General features: G+C 35.1%; 1 protein-coding gene across 1 annotated transcript in view; it reads left to right on the forward strand.

Annotated features, from left to right (window-relative positions):
- Positions 1–649: 649 nt before the first annotated feature.
- The window catches only part of CCDC91 (coiled-coil domain containing 91), a gene marked incomplete at its 5' end in the record, with an annotated part of 56,827 nt that continues 29,792 nt past the window's right edge, over positions 650–27,684 (forward strand). The window contains 4 exons of the mRNA XM_008944652.1: positions 650–757; positions 13,004–13,096; positions 13,282–13,350; positions 15,072–15,248. Coding sequence (XP_008942900.1) covers positions 650–757; positions 13,004–13,096; positions 13,282–13,350; positions 15,072–15,248 — 447 coding nt within the window. The remainder of the gene's footprint in view (positions 758–13,003; positions 13,097–13,281; positions 13,351–15,071; positions 15,249–27,684) is intronic.

Genomic DNA, 27,684 nt, shown 5'->3' on the forward strand with positions numbered 1-27,684 from the left:
CTGTTCAGATGCTGGAAATTCTGCAGACTTCAGTCAAGTGCATGTGAATACACATGTGCACGTGCACATGTGCTCACACACAGAGTTCCTGATTGTATCTGTCATGCTACTTTGACTTTCCACACTTTGACTTCCACTGCTTCACATCTGAGTGTGAACTTCCTGGGGGGGCATCCTTTTATATTTTCAATTACTCAGAATTTCCATCTGCTTTTACTTGACTTGTGGTTGTGAAGATCATGCTTGGCCCATGGGATCTTACACTATGCCGAGAGGATGTGGAGTTTTGTCAGCCAAGGAAATATGTCTGGCTTTTTCTTTTTTTTTTTCTCTTCAGCAGCTTTCATATGCTTCTCTTCTTGTGTGGTCCCACTAGACTGAGTATGTTTAACAGAAATACTCTCCCTCTCTATCTTCTGTGTGCTGCTCTCTTTTAAGCAGACTGTGTATAAGAAATCTGAGATCCAAAAACTTTTAGTCCTGACTCAAAACAAGGTAGAGTTACATAGAAAGGTACTTTAATAGTTGCACATTCCAAATTTATAAGAGCATTCCATGTTCTGGTTATACACAAGTATTAGTAGGTCACAGTTACCAATAAACATATCAGTTCTATCTTTGCTGAATATTCTGTGCTTTCTTTTTGCAGGCACTGCTGCAATCTACTGTTCAACAGCAAGAAGCAGCTATTGAAAAACAGTATATCCTGGCAATTGAAAAACATTCTCACAAATGTGAAGAGCTTCTTAATGCTCAGGTATGGATGAGCACATACAAAAACCTTCATGATTTGCATTTCGTTTCAACTCCTTTCTGTTTAAAAAAGTACTGACATATGTGATCACTAAAGAAAACAGTCATTCTTTAACCTCGACTCCTCAGCATAACAGTGAGCACAAGTATTTAAAAATGCAAAAGTAAATGACTCTTCATTTGTTGGGATCAAAGGTGGCTTATAACATTTAAACCCACAGAGAACAGATTCAAGAAGAGCGCAGCACTGAGAAGCAGTCTCAGAGCATCTTACTGCTTATTCCTTTAACAGCTGCCATTTTATGTAGTCTTGAAGAAAACATGCAATTACTATTAATTTATGTAGTTAAATGCAGGGTTGGATTGTATGGGATTTGGACCTATTTTTGGTCCAGACTTTTTTGTGCTTCTTCAATGGTCGACACAAACATCTGTTGTCCAAATCGATTTTTATTTTGTAGAATTATTATATTAAAAAAGAAACTGTTATGAGGAGTTACATAATATTCAGAAATATATATATATACACATAAATAGGCCTATATTGGGTTCCTAGGGATCAATCTCTAGGGGTGCTGGCTTTTTCAAGGAAATAAACTCTTAAATTAACATTTCAAAAAGCAAACCAGGTATTCTCATGGCATATTCAGGGTCATGGTTTCCTTCATCAATGAACTCTTCTCTATGCCAGGAATCAGTCATGTCATAGAGTGAGTATTTAGGAACTCAATGCTTGTCAGTTGTACATTTGTAGCATTTGAAGATATCAGAGAAAATGTCATTGGACAACACATATCAGTTTATTACAAATTGGAATATCACAGATTTCATCCTCTTTTTCGACACACAACAATATTTGGTGTTAACTCCTGAAAATGACCTCCTTTGATCTGGTAGTTTAACTCATGTGCTGTATGAAAACACATACTGAAAAACATGATCAACATATTTTTGAATAGAAATTTTTAATACTCAGAATATAAAGTCACTTGTAAGAGCAAGTACTAAATAAAAGTCCTGTGGTGTAGTCAGGTATTGTTCAGCACTAGAAGTGAGGTGTCACATGGGATAGAACAATATGTATCTTACAAAGTATGAATATTAAAAATAAACACAAAAAAATCAAACCCCAAAACCACACCAGACATCTCACAGTAAAATTTCTTTCTCTGAGACTACTGATGAATTTATATCATAGTTCTGACTTCTTTAGTAAGTGCTAGTAATGTTTTATGACAAATGAGGCATGGGAATGGTCTCAAGCTATGCATAGTTCAATTTTTAGTGGGAAAGAGCAGGAATTTTTGATACCTATATGAGTTCATTAACTATAGCTCATACTTGTGGAGAATCACAGTTTCATCACTGAGACTTTGTAACTAATCAATTGCCTGGGCTGGATGCTGGATGCAGCTAGGAGAGGCAAGTATCACTGGCAATATTCTGCTGTTCCATACTTCAGTGTGTGGATTAAAGTGCCTTTCAGCTTTCCTTCTTTTCCAGTGTTAGAGTAGAAGTAGTCTGTTCAAATATCAAAGTAAGTTTTTCTTCTGAACATAGAGAAGATACAGAGACTGAGTAAGTTTAAAAAACATGGACCGTAAAGAGCACCATTAAGGATGGAGTAAGTAAGCAACAATTATTTAAAAGCATTTAGTATGTAGGACTAGGATATTCTAAGAAATTTCCTCATTAAGACTGCTAAAAAGGAATGACCTGTTTTCACTGGAAGCCCTAGAAATGATGATGTGTCAGAAATTTCTCCCACTATTTAATCACACTAGATGGTGTTAAAAATGTATTGATGTTGATTTTTATACTCTTTTTAAAGCAGTCAATGATCTGTGTATTGAGATAGAATAAAACCATAAGTACCTGCAGCAAATAATATCCTATTTATGGGAAATAATTTTCCTGCTATTTACTTATCTTGCACTTTCCTTTACCTTGACCCCTTCCTTTCTGTCTTCTAAACAGTGTGAAACAGGCCTTCTTGGAGGGGAAGGGAGTAAAGTATATGTGAAGTGAAGGTCAGATCACACCTTTCCATCTCTAAATTATGACTGACAATATTCTTCTTTTTCTCTATGTCATCCTGAGGAAACACTCTCAATCAAAGAGCTACAACCACATGTTCTGTGTAGTGTTTTCATCCTTGGATGTACTTATGGGGAATATATTTTACTCTGGCCCTTAATTATGTTAGCCTGCATATTTTCCTTTTTGATTCCTATAAAAGAAGAATACAGACAGACAAGGAATAGAACTCTTTAATTCTGTAATTCAGTCGCATGCATATTCCATTCCTGGGCTGAACTTTTCTTCTTGTCAGTAAAACTTTAAGGATGTCTGGCCTGCATTTTTCCTTTGTATAATGTATGGTATGTTGAAGTTTTTTTCATCATTTAAGAAGCCAAAGGAGCTCTTAGTATAATTGTTGAGACAGAACAGTACTGGAAGTGTTACACAAAAAGGAAAGAACTTGGTTAAATTCTTCCTCTGCACTTTGGCGTGTTGATATTTTTCATGACTGTTTTATGTGAAGCCGTGAAACAAATCTCACATTTGTAGATGCAACCACAATTAAAGTAAGTAGAATTAGCTCCATGTCCTTAATTCTTTTTCCACTCTCTTCTATCATGATGTTGGCTGTCATTCCTGTGATAAACAGTCGTTCAAAATCTGTTGAATCCTGCATGAAATCTTGTACCCCTTTTTTTGAGACACACTCAGAAAAGTAGTGGTTTACCTTTAATTTGAAAGTAATTTGCTGAAACATCAGTTGGAAGAGAAGCTCCACTTGCTAGAACTCAGTTTTTTGAAGTGTATGATGCTTCCAAGAACAGCTTGTGGACAAGCAGAAAACCATTCTGACAGTAGTAATGAGCTGCTGGGATGTGATAGATACCTTATCCTCTTTAGTATTTGGATGATGTATTTGGATGTGTTTTGCATAGCCTTCTGTGAAGAGTACCAGTAAGTGCCCTGACAATTCCAAAAATGTCAAATCTAAAGAGTACTTGTCTTGTATAGCAAGTGATTGTATGAGAAAAAAAAACCATTTATTTCATTCAGCAACTTAGTTCCACAGTCAGGAATTATAATTTTCTATTATTTCAAATTTTGGTTTTGTATCTACTCATGGTGCAGCATTTTTATATAATAATGCTTATTTTATGAACTGGTTATTTTTTTCCCCTCTTGTAAGCAAAAGAGATTATGTGTTTTTCTCATTTAATGGTAGTAACTGTGAAATCTACTCAATACCTGATCTTGAAGGGAGCACATGCAAAGAGAATTTTGAATATTTTCATTTTTAGGAGACATTAGCCAGTTTTTGCAGTTAGAGTAGTAGGTACTTGAATAATCCTGAAAACCTGCAGACTGAAAAGAAGGAGACTACAGTGGACATAACCTTTCTGGTTCATTAATTCCAACTATGATAGATTTGGAAATTCTTGAGAGTATTTATCATGTCCCCTTCTTTGGGTTTTCCCTCTCAGTTTTCAGAAATCTTGCAGTTTCCTGCCGTGGGAATAATTGTTCATTAATTCTCTTGAAAAAGAAGTACCTCCTATCAGTCATTCCTGGTAAATTTTCACTTTGCACCGTACCTCTTAAATGTAGTTCATCTACATGTGCCTTTTCAGGCCTGCTGCTCTTCTGCCAAAATTGAAGTTACTTTCTCAGAACTTCTTTATTCTCTGGTAGTTGCTGATGATGTCAAGTGGAAAATCTTTACAAAAAAACAATCTCATGAAATGCAACAAGGGCAAGTGTAGAGTCTTGCATCTGGGTAAGAATAACCCCACGTACCAGTATAGGTTGAGGACTGACCTGTTAGAGAGCAGCACAGGGGAAAGGGACCTGGGTGTCCTGGTGGACAGCAGGGTGACCATGAGCCAGCAATGTGCCCTCCTGGCCAAGAAGGCCAATGGCATCCTGGGGTGTATTAGAAGGGGTGTGGCTAGTGAGTCGAGAGAGGTTCTTCTCCCCCTCTGCTCTACCCTGGTGAGACCACACATGGGATATTGTGTTCAGCTCTGGGCCCCTCATTTCCAGAAGGACAGGGAACTGCTTGAGAGGGTCAAGCACAGAGCCACACAGATCATTAAGGGAGTGGAGCATCTCCCTTATTATGAAAGGCTGGTGGAGCTGGGTCTCTTTAGCTTAGAGAAGAGGAGACTGAAGGGTGACCTTATTAATGGTTATAAATATGTAAAGGGTGTGTCAGTAGGATGGAGCCAGGCTCTTCTCTGTGCTGTTCAGAGATAGGACAAGGGGCAACGGGTGCAAGCTGGAACACAAGGAAAAACTTTTCCACTGTGCAGGTGACAGAGCACTGGCACAGGCTGCCCAGAGGGGTTGTGGAGTCTCCTTCTCTGGAGACATTTAAAACCCACCTGGACATGTTCCTATGTGACCTGCTCTAGGTGGTCCTGCTCTGGCAGGGGGAGTTGGACAAGATGATCTACCAAGGTCCCTTCCAACCCTTAACATTCTGTGAATCTGCAAAAACAAGTATTTATTAGAATCCTGTTGTCAGTTTTAGTCATTTATTCCTAAATTCATAATACTTTGTTTCTGTGTCTATAGAGAGAATTAGAGAGAAAAGATTAAGAATCAGGTCTTCCTGTGCTGGGAAGGCTGTTTGTCTTCCTTGGCTCCTACAAAGTTTGGTTTATCTTCATTCTGTGTTTTTGTTTTGTACACATTGACTTGGTATCCAATATTGCTTGGTATTTACCTTCCAAAGAAAAAGTTACACTGCTAAGATCCAAATAGGCCTATTGAGCTTTTTAAAAAGATGTAAATCCTTACCAAAGTCTTTTAGCTTCATTTGAATCTACCCGTTATCCCAAGCTAGAGGGTGATTTTGCAGTCCCTTTGCATGGTTAATTCAGCCAGGATGCTTTCAGAGTCTCAACTAAAACTCTTATTTCGATATTGCATTTGCTTCCTTGGATTTGTCATGTTCCACCTGAAAGGATCTCTTTAGTGAAAGTATGTCTTTAGATTCTTGCTTCCTGCCTTTTGTTGTCCTTAAAACCTTCATTATTTGTTACAAATTTATATCATCAGCTCTTCTAAATACTGAGCAACTAAGTAATATATTATGAATTTTCTGTCAGCTATTGTTGAGAAATGACTTTTTTCCTCCACTTTGCTATCTTGTGTTACAGAAAATTTTGCTGGTTTTATTGCTTATATTTTAGGAGTTCATGCTTATATGTTTTGCTGCTTTCTTAGTTTATTTTTCCTGATAGGTGGAGCAATTCTTTAAGAACTCATACAGGGTGTGAAATTAATTAGATCACAAAAACAGAAGGGCTAATTAATACTTTTTTCTTCTTTTTCATATTTTCCTGAAATTCCTTATCTATGTATCCTTAGGACCTTGAAGTTTTTGAGTTTTTTAATAGTCTCTATTGCTATGTATGCTTTCTGAGAAAATTATTATCACTATTATCTAACTTTGTATAGCTTCTATATTCACAAAAACTATGAAGCACATATGCAGCAAGATGTTTTAAGCTTAATTTTGGCTTCTGATGTGCCTCAGTATACTGCTGAGTGGAACCCTGAGTATGGGTATTGGCTTACTTATTTTATTACCTCTATTATAATTTTTCTTTATGTTTTCATTGTTTTAACTTCTCTGCTTTAATAACATTTTGCTGATTCCTAAGCTTTCTCTTAGAAAAAAAAAGTTTTGCTGCTTTCTTAGCCACTTGGACCTCAAACTGGCAAAAAGATACAGTTCAACCATGCAGTAATAAGTTATAATTTGAGGAAGTGGAAATATGTAACAGATGTTGGAATTCTTCAGACAGATTTTCCACCTTGCGCTGCCAAACACTTGGATGCCATAGATAGTGAGGACAGTGTAAGAAACCAGCTATGATTACCAGATCTTGTCATTTAACTTAGCCATAGTTTAGCAGTAGTGAAGAAAAGGTGCAGTACAAAAGAACAGGCTGTTAAATTTAGCTGGCCTTTCTTGCAGGAGCAGAAAGTTATTATCAGTGTTTTAATAAGGTTGTCGTTTTCCTCAGGATAATATTTTGAATAGGATGTAGAAATGGGCATGTTTTGATAACATTACAAAATGATGATGCTATAACTGTGTATTTTTGTTATGTCATCTCCCTCTCACACAGAGATAATGTTTCCCATGACCTGTGTTATTTCTTCCTACTGTTAGATTCCTTCATGAGAAACAGGAAAAAAAAAGTAGAACTTGGTGGGTTAAGATTTCTTGTTAAAATAGGTGAACAAGTTTGAATCAGTGAATTCTTAAAAAGCCAGATCAAGTGGTTTATTATTCCTGCTGATGAATTAAGTACTAAAACATTTGCTAAATGTTTCTGAAGACAATTTTTCGAAATCTAGATGCACTGGGATTGTATCACATCCATATGTAATGAAGGTACCAAAAAATCTATCCTGGAGATGAGATAAAGTCTTCTTATGCCTTTGTTTTTTCTATTGAACTACTAACTACATTGCATTTCCATTAGATGAAAAAATTCATTAGCTTTTTGTTGCAAGAAGAACTAGTCATTCACTGAGAGCGAGTTAGATATGTGTATGTCTTAGTATATTGTTTTTCAGAATTATGGCACTAAAAGAAGATTCCAAGTGTCATTTCGTTAGTGTGTGATACTTTTCTCAGATGAAAGATCTGTGAAAGTGCAAAATATAATTATTTTGTTGCAATGATAATATAAATAATGCAAGCTTTTTTTTTTTCTGTTTAGTATTAGAATATTTGTACTAACTTTGTTCTGTGATGTTGTTCGCTGATTTGTTTTTGAATTATCTGACTACTTTTACACAAGCTATGAACAGCAACTAACAAAATTAATGTATCCCTACTGAATTTGGTGATTCATGCACGATGATTTACTTAATATTGTGAAGGAACCAATCTGCAGAAAAATAAATCGAATGCTTGTTAGTTATAGCAAAGGAATTGCATCTTCATTTGTGGATTCAATCCTGTATTCATTTCTTTGTAAATGAAAGAGTACAGGGCCCAGAAAAAAATGTTTCAGTTCATGCAAGACACTCTATTTTCCATTTTTCTTTAAATTTGCAGTTTAAGATTAGTAACCTAAATTGATATAATATCCTAAATAGATAGAATATGCAAGGACTTATAAGTGGACTAAATTAGAATTAGTTAATAATATCTTTAATACAGTATTTTAGCTGTAAAATAGCTCATATCCTGCATTATTTCATTCACTCTGTGAATTATATGTGCTGTGTAATCCTTAAAAAGATGCTTACCTGAGAGAAAAATGTCATGATTCCTCAGAAATAAATTTAATATATAAAAATAACAAAAAAAGACTGACTAGTTGCTATTGTGATTAAATCTGTTTACAATGTCTTCTGTGACTCACATTCCAGGAAAAAAAGAAATATTTTTTTGATTTCTTTTTTACAGGAATCAAGAAAAACCACAAGACCTCTCTATTTATATTTGAATCTACATCAAACGATTTTCATTTGGAACCATTGCCTAGAGAACTTCTTGCAGGGAGGAAAACATTATAACCTATTTTTGAATGGCTTTTGTTTTAAGTTGATTTTTCAGAAGACTCTTTTTGACCCTCTCTTGATAATTCCCAGAGAGTAGGGCAGAAGTGCTAGTATTTATCTCCACTTTGGAATACCACTTTTCTAAAAAGTTTTGTTTTTGTTTTTTAATTTTATTGGAAAACACTTGTGTCTCATGGGGCCATCATGTCCCACTACAGAATTCTAGAATTCTCTTCAGAATTCTGTGCATCAGAATTTTGCACTCCAGTTTTTTAGATTGTCTGTAGCAATAACATTTCATCAGATTCCATTTTTCCATGGTAGTCCAGTTTCCATTTAAAAACTGGACAATGTCAATACTCTACACAGGTTAGGTGCTTTTTCCCAACCTAAAACCTCCCTAAGTAGATCTCCATCATAACTTTCACAGGAAAACTGGAATAGACAATTATTTTTCATAGGACTGTTTGGTCTGATGAACTCATTAACCTACTTACAGGTGGCTGGTCACTCTTTTTTGAAAGGTTTTATTAGTTTTACTTATTGAAGCATGAGGAATATCCTCTTGATAGGTACAATTACCAGGCAACCTCCAACTCTGACATACAGATAAACCTAAGAGAAAGTGGTTTCTACGATGCTTAGGAGTCAAAATTTGGTGTATAGATAGCTTAAAGTGGTGCTTTAAGTCTCAGTGCTCTTCCTTTATTCCTTTAATGTTGTCCAAAAGAGGGAGAAACATGTTTATAATTCTTACATGTGGAAGCTGGAAGTGCTGAATGAGATTCATTTAACTCTCATCCTTTCTATAGCTTTTATTCCTGTTGAAAAAGGGAGAGGAGTGCACTTGAAAGAACTCAGATGTGCAAATGCTGAAGTAAAACTGTCACATTTTATATTTTTTTAGCCCTCAACTGTATATAAAGTTTGTTATGGCCATTCAGTAACAGCATCCAAAGTCATCCTCCATACCTCTAGAACATTAATCTACCTAGTGCTTCTACATAATAACTTCTACTTACAAATTTATGAATTATTTTAAAATATGAAGTACAAAGCCAGTTGCCCAAATTTAAAGACTGATTCCAGAGGGATTACAATAGCTTGCTGTGCAGAGACATTTAAACTAACAGCTCAGCATTCTATTCATACATACATTAATCATTCACCTTGCTTTACTGTTTTTTTTTTTTTCCCAAGTCTGTCACCATGCTGTCATTATACTGAAGTAGCTAAAAATTCCTTAATTGTTGTCTGAAGAGGGAATGCAGAGAAACCTTTACTATCCATACCTTCCCACATTTTCTGATCAAGTGTTATGCATCACCTAGATACCTGAGTATGCCTTTGAAAGATCTGTGCTTCTGTAAAAAAGAACTCAGGTTACAAGGTGGTGCATTCTTTTCTATAAAATGGATTAATAATACCACTGAGCTCACTTTTTACATCATTTTAATAAGCACAGCTTTCAAGGAGATTCCACATCTCTGTATGAGGGCTCACACTACTGTGGAGCACGGTATCTTGGGAAAAAATAAGTCCCTGATAAGTAATTAATTTACTTATTTATTAGATACATAATGGAAGCTTTTGTCTTTTTAGTTGTATCTGTGCTAACTTTGCAATATGGGCTTTCTGGACTCAAGACTTGTTTCAGGTAGAAGAGGTTCACTAATTTCTTACTTTGCTTTTGTCTATTTCCAGTTACTTATTTCTTTTCATATAATTTATGTAATTTAATAGCTTAAGGTACTTTTCTTTCTGAAAAAGAAAACTATTTCATATTTGGCCAAATACAAATTCTGAAGCCAAATAAACAGTTCTTCAAGGTATTTCTCTAGGACTAGCACAAGAGAATTTGCTTTACTGGGTTGTATGGACAGCTGTTGCAACATTTGTGATGATATATGAACTTTTGGAAGTTCAGATATGAAGGTAACCATTTGTGGAAGGATTATTCCACATGAATAAACATTTACATTATAATGGGGAAGGACATGCCAAGCTATTCACAAGAGGCTTACAATCTTGAAATTATAGATTTTTATATTTCCATGAAAAATGAGGATGCTATATGATATGGAAGAAGTTGCATTGAAATATGCCAGAAGTCATTTGCTTTTATTTTGAAAGCATTCTAAATGTGCTAATAAACCAATACCTCAAGTATCCTGAAAAATAGGAATTAGTGTATTTTTACACACAGATGCAACTTTTAATACAGTTCTTACTGAATTTCTGTGAATTCCATGAAACTCAAATCGTAGTACCATCTAGATTTTCTGGTCTACCATGACAATGTGAGATCCTAAGCTCAATCAACATAATCATACTGCAAATGGCAGTCAAAGCAGCTTTCATTTTTATGGTAATTGTTTACTTACTAGGCAATCTTTTTTTGTAGTTAAAGCACCAGGCAAAAGCAGTGTATTGTATTTTAAATATCTCTCTTTCTGCTTAAAGAAGAAGCCAACTGGTTTCTCATGTAGTGCTCTCTGTATTTCCATTTGTTTGGAATGCTTTATCTCCATGGAATGGAGACACCTCCATATCCAGGAGTTGTTAAACTCCATATTACTGTAACAACCAACTGGAGTAACATTTTTTTGTGTTATACAAAGTGTTAACCTCTGGATTTCAATGTGTGCTCTTCTTTGCAGTGAAGAAGATATATTTTCACTTCAGAGATGTATTAAAGATGAGAACTTTGTGGGTTTCTGTATGATAAAAAAGTTTTGGTCCTGATATCTGTATTTTTCAGGATTGTGGTCTACCACAGATTTATGAGAAGTATACTGTCAGTGTAGTGAGGTTAGGGTCATGTGGGAGGCTTTAGTCATGAAATTACTTTGTCTGCAAGGAGACTAGATACTAGTTGTCTCCGTTGGCCATGTATACATGTTCTATATTATATTAATACAAATGCCTGCATTGTTTCAGGACTTCCAGGATGGGCTTGAATGTCTTCTTATACCTATGAGTAAAATAAAATCTCAAAAAAACCCCTGAAGTTTAAAGACTGAAAATTTTAGTCCCGTGGAGGGTGTTGTGAAATACACCTGGTAGCTGGCCCATTATGACAGTTTGAAATATGCATACACAGTCTTCATATCTATCCTAGAAATCTGATGGTCAGAGTCAAACTGGAGTTAACTACCTGCAAGTCTTACATTAGAAATTCTAATCTTGCTGAACAACTTGACTGCCATTCTCTTGTAGGTGTTTTAAAGACAGAGGTGATTTTCTTTAATGAGCTCTCCTTGGAAAGTTTGGCCGGAGCAAATAGTTTCAGTCTTTTAACTGACATTCATAAACTTCACTCTGTGACATGTCTGATAAAATATTTGCATATGTCATCTATCGTGTCATTTGTTCAAATAGTGAAAGAACAGATTTGTAGACTGTGCAGCCAGTCAAGTGAAGAGTCATTGGAGACCATTTAACTAATAAAATCCATTTATTGTTTCATCTTTGAGTTACTGGGAAAAAAAATAATTCCTATATAAATGCCCTGCCAGTTAAAGCTCATGTCTGAAAATTCTGAGTCCACAAGAAAAGTTAGTTACACATCATTAAGTATAACCATGATGTGAATTTCACCACTCCTTCCACAAGTGTGTTTTCCATTAGAATATGTCTGCTCCATTCAGACCTATTTTAAGTAAATTCACAAGGAAATGCCTCTTTACGTGTTTATCCTGGAAGGGAAGATAGGTGTTTTATAAAGCAGTCTAGAAGTTTTCTATTCTATTCTTCAAATGAAAAAAATATTTTTCAGAACATAGTATTGCAGTTTGGTAATGTATTTCTGGCTGCCATTGCATACACTTATAATTAAAACATAATAAAATCCATGAAAAAGAAATTACTTTTACTGAAAAATGCTAGTGAAAGGGGTATTTGCTGGCATAACTGTTTGTGTAAAAAATTTATGTTTGTTGTATGAACTTTTATTCATATAAAACCCTACTGTTACACTTTCCTTTTGATGATCTGGTAAAAATATTCTTATGTATTGACAGTGTAAGTTTATTATATATCAACTCTTAAATAACATGTAGACATTGTACTGACTTGCTTCCAATTATCTCATGACAAATGCCCAACATCACTAATTTCCAGTAGCAATTTTTGGTTTGGGAAAACCTTTTAACTTTTACAGACAAAACCCCCATCTTTCAACTATTTTACTTGGTGCAGTGAAAAACAGATAAATGAGTTGTGATGAAGAACAGTGACAGATTATATGTCTACATATAGACTACCTGGTCACGTCACTTCAGTGTTCATTTTCTTCCTGAAAAAAGTTTTCTGGTTGCTGCTTTCTTTTATTGTATTCTCTTTTCCTCTTATTTCCTAGTTTTCAAATTCATGGTATCAGAAATGGTTGAAATAAATACATTTTCCTCCTGCCCTCTCTACATATAACTGAGTGGTAGTGCAAGTGGAATTTAAATTCTAATACTATTCAGAATGAGAGGGAATATTAGATATTCAGGAAGGTATAGATTTCTTATTATTTTAATTTTTTTTCCATGATGAGAAATCAATTAAAGCAGTGCTATATATGTAATTTAACTGATTCTATGTATTAAGTCATTTTGTAAGCAGCTGACAAACCTAAGTGTCTTGGATGAGTTCTTTTTGTCTTGTACTAGCAGCCTGTGGTTCCACTAACAGGAACGTTTTCTCCCAATAGCATCAGCGGCTCCTTGACATTTTGGAAGCAGAGAAGGAAGTGCTATCAGAAAAGATAGAAGAAGCTTTGATGCAGCAGTCACAAAAGCACAAGGTATTGCTTTTATTTGCCCCAAATAAGGGATCTGATCTGCACCATGAAGTTGGTTTGAAATAGAATGATCCTATCACAATTATTGACTGAAAGAGGAAGTTTTCTCAAGCACTTTGACCCTTTGAAATTATTTTTAGCCACTCATCTATTGTGTATTGCAGTTTAATTTTTCATAACATTTACAGGAAGTGCTTGACAAGTGTTTGGATGAAGAAAGACAAAGAAGTAAGGAGGCTGTGGCAGCTGCTGCAAAGGTACCTCTTGTTAAGTATTACATATGCAATGTGAATTCCACCTGTGTTATTACCAATGTGAAGTTCTGCAACTCAGACTTATTTAATAACTAAATTTGTCAAACTCTATCTTCTTATCTGTGTTTAAAAGAAGCTGGTTCTATAAATCACGAACGTAACTGCTATAGATAGATACTACTGTAATACAGATGGTCTATATAGCATCTGTCTAAGCTTCTGAATTAGTTAATAACAAGAAGTGACAATGTGGCAGTTCAGCTGGTGGTGTTACCTGAGTATTTTTGTACCTGAGTATTCCATTAACAACATCAAAACATTTAAAGAACAAGGTAGCAGGGTCAACTGATGATATTAATAAGATATTTAGCATTGTGTCTTATTTAACTTCTGTTAAAATTGGTAATTTTCAATGAGGACAGAACTATTTTATAAATCATATAAAAATCTGGACATTTTTAACAGGTTTTCAATTATTTTATTTAAGTTGATGTTTGACTAAAAGTGAATATTCACTTTTTAAAAGATGATGTCTTCTGTTTTTATTAAGTGCATTTGGCTTAGGACAGTAACTGTAAATGTTAATCTATCTTTCATTTCTAATACTGATGTAGAATCCAGTACAAAAGTTCAATTGCATGTAATGATCTGGGAAAACTAGTGATGTATGTTACCTAGCGCAGTTGGTTAGGCTATATTATAATTTCCTGTATGTTAGTATATGTTATATAATAACATTCAGTAACAAAAGCCACATCTGTTACATGGTATATAATAAAATACCTTAATTTAATAGGGCATTTTTTTAAACTCACATTTTTATTAATTTTTTATAAATGTCTGAATAAAAAATCAAGTCCCAGTGAACAGCAAGAAACAGCTTTATTTCTAAGTGTAGGTATTAAAGCAACTCAATATTTTTTGCCTTTTATAACTTCACTTGACCAGTTCCATAATCACTACCAAAAGGCACTGGAATGACCTGTAAACTTATTAAAATTGAGGGTTGGAGGGTGTGATTTGTCAGCTCATGTTTGTTTGTTTTTAACTTCAGCCTGCCTTTATTATTTGTAGATATTATGCAATGATTGTCTTACTGATAAATCTATTTGTGTGGCTCAGCATGGGCAGAGCTGTCCCTGTTACTTCAAACTGAGTGTGTGTCTTCTGATAATTTGATGTAATGGTTGAATACAAAACATACTAAAAAAAACCCAAGATGAAACAGTACTTGTAGAATGCATAGCTAAAGAGCTTTTGGAGGAAAGGGGTATTTGTTTTAAGGATGTATTGGCTGCTTTGCCACAGAAAGCGCTCAGCCTGCTTTTGAACTTCAGATACTTGTAGAAAAGAGCAGGAATATTTTATATATGGGACTATTAATCAGTGTAGTGAGGCCTGTGATGTAACTACTCTTAAATGGTTTCTACTCCATGATTTTTGTGTTGGCATTAAACAAATTGATTATGATATATTGTGGGTTTTTTTAGTAGATGGGTATTTAATATCCTTGCTGGCAACTTTCTTTTTCTTTCTGTAACTACAAAGTCATTGTCTGGTGGTAATACCTGCTTTGTAGGACCTTAAGACAAATTTAAGCTTGTAGTTCAGCAGTGTGAATATTAATGTCCCATATCTTGTCAGCTCATAGATCTCATTAGAAGTAATATATATAAGTTAGGTGGGTGTTTTGGTCATATATTTGTGCTTGATTTGTTTCAAAGGCTGAAAAAGAAGTAGTGCGGGAGGCTGTTCTGAAAGCAGTAGAGGAGGAGAGGAGAATTATGGAGAAGATTCATGCAGAAGAAAGAAAAATGTGGGAAGCAGAACGTGACAGCCATAAAGAGAAGATTGCCCAGGCCGTTTGTGAAGCCATGCAAGAGCAAAAAAAGCATAATCAAGTTAGTATCTTTTACCCTTCCGTGGACCTACTTTAAGTGTCACAGTTTAGGTGACTTTTTTTTTATACCTGTGGAAGAGAAAACATGTTACATTTCTTCCTTATTCTGCTGGAATTCCATTATCTCTTCTAGTAAACATATTTTTTTCTAAGACAAAAAATAGAATAGGTACAAAGTAAAGAGAGGTTTATTAAAATTGGAAATCTAAATGAGCAGTGAGCCAGAAATGTTTCTAGAGTTTCTTTTTAGAGAAGTGCTTCTAGAAAGATAATTGTACGTCACTTACTATGAATTGGGAGGGGTGTTCCCAGCATTGCTTTTAGCAACTGTAGGAATTACAAATTAAACACAATAACTGTTCAATTACTATTCCAAAAGGTGAATAGTTTTGTAGTCTATGATGCTGGAAATATCTAGGAGGGAGAGCAGCTTGTAAATTCACTGATTTCTTGGTGACATACTTGAATGTTTTATAGTGTGAAGAATTTTAAACAAAATATGTTTTATTCAAGTGTTGGACTTTGATATTACTATATTTTTGTGTGTCCTGAATAACAACAACAACAGAAAGACCTTTTGAATTTGAAGTAAAATAGAAGTAAATAAGCATATCACAGAAGTTTAAAAACCAGATTTTTAGATGACATTTTAAACAGAATTATTAACTTTATAACTAAACAATTACACAAAAATTTGGTTTTCAATGCTTAGCCATTGTTATATGGTGTTGCTTTCATTTCTAGTGTAAATAAAAAGATTTTACTTTGCATACAGCTTCTTTACTTATTTTGAATATAAAATTATAAGGAAGTAAGATGTCAGTTTTCAGGACTGTCATTTTATTGTACTGATAAACCTTCAGGCACTCAAATTCTTCTTTACAGCAAAACATAAGTAGCTGACTTCAAACCAAATTTGGTATCAATGCTTAGCCATTGTTATACAGTGTAAATAAAAAGATTTTACTTTGCATACAGCTTCTTTACTTATTTTGAATATAAAATTATAAGGAAGTAAGATGTTTAGTTTTCAGGACTGTCATTTTATTGTACTGATAAACCTTCAGGCACTCAAATTCTTCTTTACAGCAAAACATAAGTAGCTGACTTCAAACCTAAATTCAAGCTGAGAACAATTGCTCATGGTTTAGTTACATACAAATCATTTAGACTGTTCAGAACAAGTATTGGTACCAGTGGTATAGAGAATCTGTTAACAGAAGGGAGAGCAATAAAGTATTTTCCAACAGTAAAGAAAAAGACAGCAAATTTATAGCTTGTGGAACATGAAGAGATTAGCAAGAGGATGAAAAGAGGAATGAAGTTTGAGGACAGTTTTACTGAATCCTGAAGATTTTTGTTGAAGGAGTCCTGTAGCTGGATGCGTGAGGTTGGCCAGATTTCTATATTTATGGATTTGGGGAGCATGTAAAATGTCCCAGGGGTGGGAGAGTGGTGGAATAAGCTGATGTAGTGACTCAGGGCAGGTGGAGTGTACTTCCCTGTGGAGTGTACTTCCAGAGTTTCTTAATGTTGACACTGCCTTTGAAGTTGTCACAAGACAGGATGATATTAGTAGCCGTTCAATGTTGATGGATTTACTCTTTCAGAGAAAGTCTTCACTATGTCAAGATGTCAATGCTTTTCTGAGGAAGAAAGTCAGGCCTTTCAAAAGGACAGCTCGAGCTGTTAGTTGATCAAGTTGTTGGTAGTGTTGGAGAGGCTAGTGGTGTCCTTGTGATGGTGAGTGGCACTGAGTTATTGAAGTGCGTTGTGATTAATTCTCCTGTATATATCTTGCTCTTAATGTAGTCATGTGGCATTAGTTAATGCCATTTTGTTAATGCAGACTAGCTCTGACAACTTTGATAGAAACAGGCATGATTTAACTTGTTCAGTTCTTACATATGATGATTTCTCCTTTGAGCTAGGTTCATTTTTCAAATATCTAATCTGTTTTCAACACGGAAAATGCAGATTTTCCTTGAGAGTTTCAAAATTCTCTCACCTTTGAAATGACACTCTTTATTCTCTGATTAATAAGTGCAAATTCTTTGGGAGAGATGGACTTTCATATAGAAATCTGTTTCTTGCAGAAATTTTGACTCATTACCTCTGCCAGTAACTTGCCTGTCTCCTTTAGGCCATTGCTATTATAAAATATAACTACTAAAATTCTCTGACTGACAACAAAAGAAGTCCTGCAGAGCTGATGTGCCAACTGATAGATTATATATGTTGTCAGGCATGACTGGTTTGGCAATGAAAAGCACTTGGGACTTGAGGCAGTTTGTGTGTGGACATTAATTTTTCTGGACACAGCCTTCCATTCAAAGTTGTTTCTTAGTTGTGTATTTTTTTTTTAATATGAGGTTTCTCTTTCAAGAGCTACAACTGCGCCATTGACTTTCTTGTCATTCTTCTTTAGACAATATAATCTGCCAAGCCAACTCTGTAATGGCCAAAAGTAAAACATATAGTTTAACATTTTAGACAATGAAATGCAAAATTTTGGATGTGTAACACCTGCCTCGTTTAGTTCTTCGTGCAGTGCTGTATAATTCTTTATGCTTCAAAATTGTTACGTGATGGTATTATTGTGTTTAGTACCAAGCAATGAAGCAACTGAGTGTAACTGAATGTAAGTGAACATGCAAAATAATCTGTTGGTAGCAGACATCTAAAAAGAGCTTTAAAAGCAGTACTTTTATTTCAAGAAAGAGAAGTTTCTTTCTGACTAACACATGACTTCAAAACATAATACTAGGAAAGAAAATCTGACTTGTTTTTAGTAAAGTCTCTCTTCTCCTACTTCTTCAGTTTATCATCAGAGAAAATAATATGTGTGAGAGAAAGAAAATATATATTAACATTTACCTCTCTGTCTTTTTCTTCTTTATTCTTTTATTACACTAGCAATTGTCATAGAAACCTAGGTTAAAATTTAATCTTGTTCTACTGTAAGTTGATTTGAAGACATTTGCTATACTGATTTGAACTAAAACAAAGTAATGAAGCATATTATTAAAGAGAAGGATTTTTTTCCTTCAGTAATCCTGTAAGTTGCAAAATTCAAAGAGCAGAAAGGCTTCTGCAAATAGGTGAGGCAGAATGGCTTCTAGTCATGGCACCCATAGGTAACACTAGGAATGGAAAAATTTTAAGACATTCAAAATTTTATACTTTTCTTTGAGATACAGACACAGTTTTTAATCTGTGTGATTTAAATATATTTTGGTCCACATCAGAGTTGAATAAGAACAAAACAGAAGAAATTGGGACCCCAAATCTAACAGCCAAAGAGGGCCTCAAAAGAACTGTGATCTGGCAGCAGAAGCTAAGGTACAGTGTCAGCAGGCACTGAGAATTATAACCAAGAATTGACAACTCTGGCCTTAAGAAAAATGATTTCTGCCAAATGGCCGTAAATTAGGAACAGACAAGATGCACATCCATGTAAACCACTGAAAAGTAAAACTGGATGAGCCATCATGGAAAAAGACACTGGCATATGCATGGGGCAAGGGTTTGTAGACTAGATGAGAAAGACTTATATCAAAAACTTCAGCATCATTGTGTATCTGCGAAACATTCAAAGGGTGAAAAGGCAGGAAAGTTAATTTCTGTGTCATAATGGAATGAATTTGTTGGGTTCTCCTTTGCCTTCTAGACCAGAAAATGTGTTTAGAAGTTTTGATTCTTTGTTTTAGAGGGGGAATGTACTATCCATTAATTCTGTTAATAAAATAAAAGATGATATTTTGTTTCAGCAGTTTTTAAACTTATGCACTAGAAGAACCCTGTAGAACCTTGTTATATATGAGAGGGCAAGTGGAAAAAAGCCTTGAGGTATGTAAGCTAGTTTACAGTCCTTTGGTCAGGCAATTTTAGCATAAGAATAAAGCTTTGAAGGTCACAGTTCTGCTGAACTAGATGATGAGATTTCCTTTCATTTTCTAAATGATTTGTTTAGAAGAAGAAAAGTTGAACGTTTACCTGTATTTTTTTAGACTGCCTTGTTGAGAGCCATAGTGGATGCAAATCTAGACACTTTATGCAGATTGCTTCTACCTGTTGGGTATCATGCTTGACAAAACTTTGTCCTAAAAATTGTTTGTCCTCGGTCAGATAGATCTTGAGTCTGCAGGTGAAGAGATGCTTCTTCCATATAAGAGTGAAAGGATTAGTTTCACATTGTTAGAGAAAAACCTGAGGATTTAGGCACAGTTTAAAAGATAACTTGTGATTAATATAAAATATTTTATCATCAAATATGAAACAACAGAGAAAGGTAAACTCACAGTGAAAGTAGGAACTAAGTCATACTGAGTTAATATTTTGGCTTGGGAGAGCAAGCTTGACATAGCCCCTTTTGCTATTTTTTTAAAGAAATTAAATTATTAAGGTAAAAGGAATATTGTATTTGTTTTCATGAAAGCTCTGACTGTTGCAGTAGCTTGGGGTCTTAGAGACATGGGATTTTTAATTAAATCAAAGATATTATTCTTTGAAGCCTTATAACTCTGAAGGGATAAATGAGATATATTGCATCACCAAGTAAATGGTAAAAGTTTTTCTCAAGCTCTACCTCAAGAGGCTGTAAGGTATTAGAAGTCCAAAAGACTTTCCTTTTGGTGGAGATTGGCAGCACCTTCAGGTTTTATGTATGTGTTATCCAGGTGCATAGTGCTTTTATAAAAGACATCTTTTATATTCCAAAGCAGATTCTTAGCTTTGAGGAGGATGGTTTTGCATTTTAAATCAGGGAGAATAATCTCTCCTTCTTGAAAGAAATGAGTAGTCTTTTGATTAAAGATGTTATTCCTTGCACAGTAACCTCATGGTCCTTTTACAACACACTGAAAAGTCATTATAGGTGAGGAACTCATATATTCAGCAGGCTAGATGTAGCCTGGTGTGTCTCCAGTATTTTCTTTTCTATTTCTGGTATGTTGTGTGGCATTTTTTACAGTGACAACTTCTCTGTGAGCAGGGTTTAATATAATATGTCTGGTAGTTGTCAGTGTAAAGAGGAATGGTTGGTGAAATTCTTCCACTAGAATATTTTTTTCTAGAACAATTATTAGAATAAAGAACTGGTTGCCCTTTAGGTAAAGAGAAATTAAGAAATAACTCAGCTGAAGCAGAAGTTTTTTCCCCAAAATTAAAAATTACAGTGACGCTCCTGGGGTACAACTATAAACTTCAGTGAAAAAACCAATGAACAGTGCTCTCTATTGTCTTCTTCTTTCCACTTATTTTTACTGTTTGAAAAGCTAAAATCCTAAAATTCTTTGAGGATATAGCATGATGAGAACCATACGATTTTGGACAAAATGGAAGGGTGATATATTGTATTAATATTTAGGGAGCAGTGCAGAGTAGCTATAGCAGTAACTACTGTAGCTGAAATACTGTCATACATAGAGCTCTCTGCATGGGAGTTATAATTTTAAAATGTGAAATACTTGATTACATAAATGAGATTAAATTAGGGGTGGGGCATGAGAAGTGGCAAAAGAAGCTAAAGAGAATTTATGCGCTGCAATTATTGTTTTAAAGAAAATTCATTGAAACAAATAATGAAAGCTGGCAGCTTCAGGGTCAGCCCTGGAAATTTAGGTCCATGTCATAGCTCGAAATTAATAACTTGCCTAAAGCACCTGAAGCAAAGAATCACTATTGTCATTTCCTGAAGGCTTAGATTTAAAAGACTGTGTATAATTTACTGTAGTTTACCCTAATTCTTAAGGGAAAAAGAGCCTGTGTTCATCATTGCCATAATCCACACAGCAGATACATTAGGGACTCAAGTGTTCAGATGGCTGCAAATAATTAGGAAAAAAAAAAAGCCTTTAATTTATTAAAAGAACTAACATAAACTCTCTTTCTTCTTGGCCATGAGAAAAAGCACAAGGCAAAATGATTTTACCAATGGGAAAGTATTTCAGGAAAACTGAGGCTTTCAAAGACACAACTGAGATATACTCAGGTATAGAAAGAAAAAATATTTTTTGCAAGAAAAGATAAGTAAGAGGCTTGTGGCAAAAAAAAAGTGAGCTTCCCAGTAGGCTTTGCTAAGTAAAACTCTAAGCATTCAAGGCAACTGAATGTGCTCTCACTCCTGAGGGTTCATGTGGTGGTCTTCTTTGCAGAACAATAAATTTGTAATTTATGATCTTGGGATGTATTAACATGATTTTACTGGCAAATATCTGAAGAGCTGAAAAAAGATTCTTCTGTACTGTATGGGCTTTAAAATATGATTAATGTTTTGCAAGAATTTATTAATACATGTATATGCCATTGCTTAGAAGGTAAAAGCAAAATGTCTAGAACACATGGTGCTTAATTCTGAAAAATTAATAACTACTTACCAACTACACTACAACAGGTTGTGGATGCCCCTCCCTGGAGGTGTCCAAGGCCAGGTTGGATGAGACCTTGAGCAACCTGGTCTAGCTGAGAGACATCCCTGCCCATGGCAGGGAGGTTGGATGAGATGATCTCTAGGATCCCTTCCAACCAAAGCATTCTGTGATACATTATTAACATATTTTTAATATACATGATCATGTGCTTCAGGGACTGTTTCAGTTGATAGTTTTGGCAAGCCTGAACCAATTTTGCATTGACTGTCTCATGGATTTCCCCACCCAGGAAGTGAACAAAAGGTACGAAGTAGAAAACACAAAGGCTTTGGCTGTACACTTAAAGGCTTTTGTTTCTTTTCTACTATTGCTGTACTTAACTGGTAAATTTTGTTGAAAACTATGATTTGTCTAAATATTTTTCCTCATTGCCCTGTATTTAAGAAGGTTGGAAAAACTAAAAAAAAAATAAAAAAGTTTGTATGAATATTATTTCCCACTCTACCTTTCAGTCAGATTTATTAGCTGTAGAATGGCCTTTTTTTTAGCCCTGTAAGCTGTGAAAAGCACTTCTTTTTTTTTTCTTGTGCATCAAATCAGGTGTATAGTGAATAATCTGAAGGATAATATGAGGAAAAAAGAAAATATATGAATATTATACATTTGTCATATCTTTTATTGCCTAGTAAGACTACTTTTGTAGATAGAGTCCCTGACATATCTTTTTTTAGGTGTCAAAACTATGGGATTTTGTTTATTGGCACCACAGTTTCTTTCCTTAAAAAAAACAGAGAACACTGAGTGCAAGTGCATGCCCCTTTCCTGATTTTGAAATCTGTGAATGAATTTCATATTGTGAATCTACACCTGGCTGGATTTTCTTCCTTTGTTGTACACAGGAGTTTTCCAAAGTTGTTCTTGCACAACTTGTCTCTTTTGATCTCCTGTAACCTCTTTCTACCCTGTCTGTTCATCTCTTTCATACATAGACTTTCTCCTGAACTGCTTATGTGTAAACATGCAACTGCTGTTCCAATGATGATGGGACAAAAATCTATTTCTTCTTCTACCACTTTAAGTGATGTGCTACACGATATTATATTTCCTACAACTTTGTTATGCAGTCATCATACTGTTGGTAAAACAAAGCTGTTTGCCAATGATTTGTGCCCCCTGTAAGCTGCAGAACTTGCATCTTGATTCTGTGTAATGCAACAGGCAATCTGGTGATTTTGGCAAGGCAGGAGGTAGACTACTTGGGGAACTCCTGTGTTCTGGAGAGGCAAGATACCACTTTTTTGTGGTATTTTGCCACTGTTTGGCAGTAGTTTTCTGCAGTACTACATGATATTATGCTGCTTTAGTAGGATCAGGAGCTATCCTGGACCATCAAGGAACTATCACTTCAAGTTCAATCGGTGTCTTAGTCATTCCTTTCTTCTTTCCCACTCTCCAAATACTTTCTCTCACTTTCAACACCAAGCACATTGCTTGCTACTCTGGATTGTAGCATGGTTTTGGTTCAGATCTAATTGTAAATAAAATTGTTTCATGTTGCTGGTCATTTAGGCAACAGATCTGTAGGAGATGATCTGTGACGTATCTAAAAACATGGATACAATCTTCATCCAAGATTGTACTTCTGTATTTTTTTAATGCATCTTTTTTTTCCTAACAATTATAGTTTGCCCTTTCAGAAAGGTCTATAATGATCACTCTCTGGCCCTTTACTTTGGGCTGTCCATCATTCTTTCTTTGTTAAATAGGCTGTAAACTGCTTTTTGTCTCTGCTTCAGAGTTTGCTTTTGCCTCTTTCTCATCATTATTCACTCTATTTGTAGCATTTGTTACTAGGAGATCAACTTTTACCTATAAAATGTGCATAATATTGGCATAGCTTTCCCTTCTTTTGTGATGCTTTTGTACTTGGGAAGATTTCCATATGACACAAATTTTAATATTAATTTAGTTTCCTTAAATAAATCCTCAAAACTCTTCTCATCTGCATTGAGTGCATTACCAGTTATGGGAATACAAAATAGTATCAGCTGATCAGTCTTTCTTTATCCATTTGTTGTTTCATCTTATACAGGTTCCAGAATCTTATGGGGGAGGCAGAGTTTAAAATACTTTGTTTATCTTGTGTTTCTCAAGTACCCAGCAAAATGCCATATTTGGTTTTGCAATTCCAGGAATAGCTTTGTTAGACTTTGTAGGATTTTGATTGGGTGGGAGAGTGTTGATCTTTGGAAGAAAAATAGATATTTTTTTCAGAAACAGGCTTGGACTATCACAACATTGCTATTCATTTTCAGTGTCTTGTGGATTCATACAAGAAGTTTTGGAGGTTTTTTCCTCACTGTCATGTTTCCTACCCAAATTGGCTATTGACATTATAATATCACACAATGTGCTAGAGAAAAACTTGCCCTTCAAAGGACATCTTCATTTTCTATTGCCTTTATTTGTTCAACTTTCAGTGGGGGTGTTTGCTTACATTTCTCTCAAGAGGATATGCAACCATTATTTTCAATTTCACTTTCTTCTTGTTTTTCCACCTTCATTCAAAAGTGTTAGTATGCCCAGTGTTTATGGAGAACGTGGTGGTTCCATAGGGACACAGAAAAGCATTTTTGAGTGGCAAAAGATCCCTGCCATTAGATCAGTTTATTTTTAATATTGTTGGAAAGTCTGGAAAATAAATAAAAAAAGTCCAGTAGACTTTAACCATGTCTGACTTCCGAAGTCGTTTGTAGTAGTTTATAACCACAGACATTATAATTTGAGGGTTACTGTTTTCTCAAAAACCACTAACGTTGCAGTCTGTGGTTGCTTTTCCTAGATAAAATTTAGTCCTGCCACCCGATCCCTGTGCGGAAACAAAAGAATTTTCCTATAAAATTACAAACTATCATATGGCTTTCTTCTTTTTTCTGAATACTGACTGGAGTTCACTGAAATATATAGCACACTGTTTTTCTTTCTGTCTTCTTGCAGATATACATGTTGTGATTCCATAGTTGTGATTGCTAATATATTGTTGACTATAATTTGTGAATTGAATACTTGAATAACTTTATTTATTCTTTTTTTTTTTATTATTTGGTATTCTAATCTTCTAAATGGTTGTATATAAAGTCCTATAAAGAAGCTAACTTTATGATTTTAATGTAATGCTCCAGCCTCTGATCAGATTTATTTTAAAAAAGAGAGTTTAACCTCAGCTGAAATTTATGGAGTGTTCTTCCTCAGCTTCTTATGGGAAACTGGGCTTTCCTATTCTCCTGAATCTATTCAAATAACAACAAGAACCTCAAATAATGCTGTACCCTTTTTAAGTAAGGATGAAATAAGGATAATTTTTACCTTTGCAACCCAAATCTAAGTTAGGATAAAATCTAAAGGGAGATATAGCATAACAGGAAAAAGAAAAGAAAGAGATGAAGGAAAAGTAAGCACATCAGCTGACAGGATGGACATGCAGTTAAGACTTTGTTAAACAGTAGTAACAGGTAATATCAGAACTTAATTAATCTTCATATCAGTTGATAATTTAATGACTGACAAATGGAGCAAAGACAGATGGTGACTAAGGGTGAGTGCAAACTAAATCAGCCAGTTCATTGCTGGTGTTAGTGGTTGTACTTTCTGGTTTTTAAGACATAATCCTGAGAAGAAAGCTGTGTGTTTTCTTGTATTGATTTTTCCTGAATTTAGCAAGCAGAATAATGTTTAAACTCAGTTGGGAAATAGACATTTAAATCACAAGGAAATAGAACTTTATGATTCATCCTGGTGCATGGTTGGTGAGGTTTAATCGCTAAAAAAAAGAAGTGTTCTGAAGTATTACCAAGAGTCTGGTAAATAAAAACATTGTGATTCAGCTCATTAGAGTACAAACCTTTGTCTACAATCACATGAGATTGTTCAATCTGATGGCTACATTACTGTAGCCAACCTCCCATGACACAACTTGAGGCTGTTTCCTCTCATCCTATTAGTTAGGAGAACTGGGGTGGTTTAGCCTGGAGAAGAGGAGGTTGAGTGGAGACCTTATTACTCTATAACTCCCTGGAAGGAGGTTGTAGTGAGGTGGGGGTTGGTCTGTTCTCCCAGTTCGCATCAAGTTGTGCCAGGGGAGGTTTCATTTGGATAATATTAGGAAAAAATTCTTCACTGCAAGAGTTGTCAGGCCTTGGAACAGGCTGCCCAGGGAAGTGGTTGAGTCACCAGCCCTGGAGGTATTTAAAAGTCATGTAGGTATGTTGCAGAGGAACATGGTTTAGCAGTGGGCTTGTTTATAATTAGGTTAATGGTTGTACTTGATGATCTTAAAGTCTTTTCCAACCTAAACGATTCTATGATTATTCCAATGTAAATAAGTATGGGGCTTTAACTGAATACTACACACTGAGCATTTTAAGTGCTGCAGCAGAGTAATTGGTTTCTTCTGAGCCTGCCAGTGTATGTACAAGGTAGACTCAGTCATTTTGGCAAGAGCCTGAAAGCCTGTTAATAATTGAATAAATAATAATTAAGCTATCATTGAACCTTATCTTTTTTCTTACTGAAGTAGTGAAAAATGGGGTTTAGTGTTACTTTCTGTGTACAAACCGTGTTGCTTAAGTAGGCATTATTCTGATTTAATATTTAGTTAATAATGGATGATGAATCATATCTGATAGTGTAGCATATAGCAAGAGAGATGTCTTTGGCCAGTAGAGATCTGGGAGAAAGATTCTAATAAATAAATCCAATGAAGATTAAAAAAACCAAACCAAAACAAAACAAAACAATACAAAAAATAGACCTTCCTTCCCCAGTCCCACAAATCTAAGTTTTAAATATGTCTCATAAAATGTCTGTATTATTTTGCAGCCAAGCAAACCTATAGACAAATCTTTTCAGCACCTGATGGTGTCATGTCTAATCAGAGAACAGTACTAAGAAAGGTCATCCACGTATTTTTCCTTTTCAGTTTGTGGTAGGTTAACCCTGGCTGAGCAGTTTCAAAAAGGTTTGATGTAAACCAAAAAAGTCTGTGAATAAATCCAGTAGAAGGCCTGTTGTGTTCCATTTTGGATGATATTTTGTTCCATTTATTTTGTTTTTTAATTTCTAGTTTTTTTCCCATAGCTGCGTTGCTTTGAGTTTTGTAAAATAATATGCATTTAAAAGGAGATTGAAATTCTTCTTTCCCATGTGCTCCCTCCAAACCCTCCCTCAGGGCAACTGCAACATGGCCTCGATGGCTGTTTTGCTTACATATTCATTTTGTTATGCACTGGATTCTCTTTTCAGCTGTCTCTGTGGTGCTGCAACAGGGGAGATGAAGTTTGGCCCCTAACAAAAACTAATGTAACAACATTATTTACAATGTCTCTAATTTCTGTGAGTATTACAACAATTATCAGGTTTTGTCTCCAATTCTCATGCATTTACTTTTGAAGGACTGTAGAGCTTCTTGGGGGAAAAAAAATCAACAAAACACCAACACACCCAAACTTTAACATCTAGCACAGAAGCATAGGAACTGCAAAGGCCACTGCCTCATTACTGAGACACTCTCAGTCTCCCTCATGGTCTCCCCTTCAAATCCTCTAACATGGTGTCATTATTTCTGTTGAACGTTTTGTAGTTTTCTGAAAATGCTGAATTTTTCACATGGCTCCTTTTCAGGAATTTTATGTCCATCACTTCATTTTGCTGAATTTTGGAAGCAAACCATTTGGCTAAATAATGTTAGTAATTTCTTTCATGAATTGCTTTGGGATGCAAGGACTTAAGTTTTAGGACAGGGACTGGTTCAAGAAGTTGTTTCCTGAGCTGGTAACTTCCACAGATAAGATGTACCAGAGGTGACAGAGGTGACTTAAGAAGTGAACCACTTCCCTGGCTTTCTCAGCTATGATGCCTTTCTAGTACTGAATCAGATTTAATGTAGGCTAATGCTGTTTTGGGGGGCAGAGTGGATATCCATTGTTGCTTATGACTGCTGTGTACAGAATGACCCTGGCAATTGTCAGGATGTGGAAACAAATTTATTGTCATTAGGACTCTGCTCAG

This window comes from Merops nubicus, unplaced genomic scaffold (genome assembly GCF_000691845.1).
Source record: "Merops nubicus isolate BGI_N331 unplaced genomic scaffold, ASM69184v1 scaffold1477, whole genome shotgun sequence".
Taxonomy (NCBI): Eukaryota; Metazoa; Chordata; class Aves; order Coraciiformes; family Meropidae; genus Merops; species Merops nubicus.